Source organism: Cupressus sempervirens, chromosome 3 (assembly GCF_028749045.1).
Source record: "Cupressus sempervirens isolate cs-2001-9-10 chromosome 3, ASM2874904v1, whole genome shotgun sequence".
NCBI classification, from domain to species: domain Eukaryota; kingdom Viridiplantae; phylum Streptophyta; class Pinopsida; order Cupressales; family Cupressaceae; genus Cupressus; species Cupressus sempervirens.
This window is the reverse complement of record NC_143120.1, coordinates 681,052,824-681,056,802: the sequence shown is the minus strand read 5'-3', so window position 1 is coordinate 681,056,802 and position 3,979 is coordinate 681,052,824. Positions and strand designations below refer to the sequence as shown.

At 39.5% G+C, this 3,979-nt stretch overlaps 1 protein-coding gene across 1 annotated transcript; it reads right to left on the bottom strand.

The window, feature by feature from the left end:
- Positions 1–584: 584 nt before the first annotated feature.
- On the bottom strand, positions 585–3,591 carry LOC149568556 (putative protein phosphatase 2C 2). The gene is made up of 5 exons (XM_089821453.1): positions 2,657–3,591; positions 2,155–2,334; positions 1,692–1,862; positions 1,424–1,603; positions 585–1,293 (listed from the first exon to the last, which is right to left on the bottom strand). Exons 1-5 carry the CDS (start codon positions 3,446–3,448, stop codon positions 1,138–1,140), a joined length of 1,479 nt encoding a protein of 492 aa, XP_089677579.1. The 5' UTR covers positions 3,449–3,591; the 3' UTR covers positions 585–1,137.
- Between the last annotated feature and the right edge of the window lie 388 nt (positions 3,592–3,979).

The following is a 3,979-nucleotide window of genomic DNA, read 5'->3' as shown; positions in this document are numbered from 1 at the left end:
TAAGGAATCAGACATGGATTCATCTTTTGTATCTACTCATGGCCTATGTTGAGGCTATTTAGAAAAATGGTTTGAAGATGAGTAAAACCTTGTTACTGTTGTTAATTTTGATGCCATTTTCTTCTCCAATGCCAAGTCAATCAACCAGTCCCTTCTAAAATTTGTTCCTCTATGTAAACCTTATGTTTGTTATGCAATCTAAAACCAAAATACACCTGGCTATTGGACACAGACAAAACACGACACGTCAAAGGCATCTGTCTTCCAAATTCATTGCCAAATTACAAACATATGCAAAGGCCACGTTAGTGGTTGAAAGATTTGTTATTTTTCTCATCAATAAATTAAAAATACCACTAGCAAAATAGAGAGCAGCCAATAGGAAAATTAAGATTAATGAGCCGAGATTAAGTTTAATACTATTATAACACAAGAACATAGGATAAATTCAAGTTTCACGATTCTCAAAATCAAGATTAATACCAAAATGCAGCTTAAAAACTTTAGTCTCCTGTCTTATGATAGGAATTAATAATAATAAAAAACTTATCTAACAAAAACAAATAGTAAAAAACAAGATAATCTTAATAGTTAAAAAGATATTTAATTTCATGTAAATCACGTGACATAATAATGCAAATAAAACAGTTAATATTGCTCCCTCAATCTCAATCTTGAGCTAATTCTTCTCAGTGACAACAAACTTTGTTAAACAACTAATTTTGTGATAAGTAGGAGATAATTTCTACAGCAATCTACTAAATTTTAAACACCTAGGACTCACTGCTAAAAGTTTTCACTGTCGAAATGACTCGCCAACACGTTCTCTTCGAAACGGCCGTTTCGTCTATTGAAACGGATTTCGTTCGTTGCAATGGCAGCCAGTCGTCGTCATAGTTACGGTCATTCCATTTCAAGACATGAACTTTGACGCTTGTGCCGTTATAAGAGTTTCCTCTAGCTGCATTTCGCTGCATTGCGACTGGAAACATCGTCGAGGTGCGAAGAAGAATGTTTAGAGATGACGTCTACAACTTCGCGACTCCATCCCAAAATATCAAAATAAGAGAGATTGTGCGGGTCACGTCATTCGCTCCTCGTACATCCGAACGTTACGCTTCAGCAGACGAAAATGAATCATGTGCAGAAGTGTTTGAGGTCGACGATCATGACAGTGACATCATCCTTGCTTCCTCTTCTCACCGCCTCATCCACAAGCCTCCTGCATGCAGCCTCATCCTCTTCCTCTACACACAATGCCCTTGCCGTGTCCACTGCCTCTTCATTGCTAACCTGTACAACAAACCCAATTAGGGAAGATGAAGACTATTATTTGACTCCTTAACTGACCAAGACAAGTTCGGAACGAGAACAATCGGTTTCGTTACTCGTAAGCAAATTGGCAGATGAAAAAGGAGGTTACCTTGTCCCACAAGCCGTCGGAAGCCAATATCAGAAACTCACAATCACGCGTAATTGTGAGCTTCTTCATCTCTGGTTCCGCTGATATCAACTCCTTCGTGTGAATGTCGCCTATGCTTCTCGACACTGCAAGCAATCCCTGCATTCTCCATACGCCATTAACACAATCTACATATCCACCCTGCATATTCATTTATAGAGACGTCAATATAAATTATGACTACTGCGCCCGAAAGAAAAAGGTGATCTTTTAAACAAGATAATCATACCAGTTCTTCAACCCTTTGGCGCTCGTCTTCCCTGTCCAGCCTGTGGTCACATGTGAGGGCTTCAACCTTCCCATCTCTGCTCAACACTGCGCGGCAATCTCCTGCGTTGGCGACCACCATCACATCTCCCCTGATCAGGGCCGTCACGCAACATGTCCCGCTGCTCATATTCTGAACAGTAAGACAAATCAACATTTTGTAAGCAAGTATAGGACATCATGATTTTGGTTCCTTTATGTTTCGAGTATGAACCTTGATTCAAACAAACTTAAATACAAGTTAACCGACTTTCAACCTTAGATGTTCATTCAGCCTTTGTAGTACTTGAAAAGTTTACTCATTAGATGTCCATTCATTCAATGTAAATACCGCCAATAATTCAAAGGAGTAAACTCAAATTTTGAAGTAAAGACTGAGTGTAATATAAATTTGAAGCAGAGTTGGTATTTTAAATGTTTACTACCTGGTTGGAAAAGGCTTCGTCTGTGGTGAGGTAGGCTGTTCTAACCACGTCCTCCATGTGAAAGTGACGCTCACCTTTTCCCTTTTCCACGACTGCATCTGCAATGTTTTGGCCAAGTCTCTCTACTGCGAAATCCGCAGCCATGCGGCCGCCATGCCCATCAAACACACCGAAGAAAGCCTGAACAGACAAATTGGGGAATATTTTATTAAGAATCGAAAGAAAGTTCTTTTGGATTCATGATAAGGTATTGATATAACAAAGTAGGTCCGGATCGTATCTTGGATGAATTTAACAGAACGGGTACCCTTCATGGTTCATAAATAAAAAGACTAGATGAAAAACACTAAACCTCCATTAAAAAAAAGTGAATTTCAATTTTTTATTTTCTTTAAACATTTGTTTATTCTTTCGCGTTGTCCTAAATTTTTAGTATGCTGATCATGTTTCTTCATACCACATCGTCATCAGAGATGATATACAGAAGTAAATATTTACTGACCTGCCTGGAATCCCCGGAAATGTTAACAATCGCTTTGTAGGCGTCTTCGATAACATCTCTGCGACCCTTTTTGCAGGCAACAGAGTAGTTACAACCAGCTCTAACATGCATTTCCTTTCCCAACTCCTCGGCTGGGTTTTCCCTGTTAAAACACGGCATTGAAGAGATGGGCAAGTCATGCGGAATTTGTAGTGTCGGAGGACGCCGCCTCTTTCGGGCCAATGGAGGCCGATTCAATTTCAACCCATTTCCTTCTATAATTCCACTTGTATCGTTAACCTTAGAGTCACCACATTCAAAATTTTCTTCCAGTTTTGTAACAGAAGATTCTGCGTTAACGTTTGTTGGAGGCCCATAAAGATCGCTTCCCTGTGAAAAACCATGACAATTCTGGTTCAGAGCAGTTAAAGTGGGTCTTCTGAGAGAAGCCAATTGAAATTGGTCGGTGGGTATTTTGCCAACGGGTGCTCCAAAACTCTCCTGAGAATCAACACAACTATTTCTAGTTTTCAATTTTCCATAAGGAGAAGCAGAATTCAATGGAGGAGACGCCAATGGCTGCGGGGTTTCAGAACAGATCTCGACTGTCAAATCATGAGAAGATCGTCTTCTGACAGAATTGGGAGAATAACAAGTCGAAACTCCAACGGGAGACGACGAAGCCTCCTCAAATGCTGCAGTTAACGCCATCTTCAATTTGCTGTAAGATTTGCACGTCCGGATAAACACAAAACACGTTGAAATTCCCTGAAACAGTCGATAAAACAATCTCAAAAGCCTTGCAAGATTCATTATTCGACGCAAAGTCTCAGATTTTTTCACACGGATATCTCGTTGTCCCCTGGCACACGAATTCCAAGCGTCTTGTTAGAACTTCCCTGACAAAACCGAATTACTAATGAAAATTGGGAATACCTATAAATTCTTGTGAACAGAACAAAAGAAGGCAAGATTCTGAATGTGTTAGAAAGAAGACCTAGTGGAATTAAAATATAGAAAGCGAAGACTTAATGTCGAAGGAAGCTCATTATGACCTGCTACATCTGTCATTTAATGTTTGAAAGCTCAGATGGCCGCGCCGTGACGGTTGGGCCAGTCCCACGACTTTCCACCTTTGTTTCAACTTCGGTAGAGAAAAGCACCTTTCACAAGACAAGACAAGACAAGATCTTATCAAGCCTTGGTCAAGCCTTCCATTCCAAGATTATATTTTTATCGTGTTTTCTTCATTAAGAGTAAGATATGTATCTTTAAATAAAGTTAAAAAGGAATAAAATTAGTCATAAAGTATTTTTAATAAAGACCAGACATGAATTCATATAC

Bases quoted from the DNA above. Each gene is read 5' to 3' on its own strand.
- LOC149568556 (XM_089821453.1), bottom strand. From the start codon at position 3,448: ATGAATCTTGCAAGGCTTTTGAGATTGTTTTATCGACTGTTTCAGGGA. The intron at 1,863-2,154 runs GTAGTAAACATT...CTTACTGTTCAG, and splicing joins ACGAAGCCTTTTCCAACCAG to AATATGAGCAGCGGGACATG. The intron at 1,604-1,691 runs GTATGATTATCT...ATGAATATGCAG, and splicing joins GCCAAAGGGTTGAAGAACTG to GGTGGATATGTAGATTGTGT.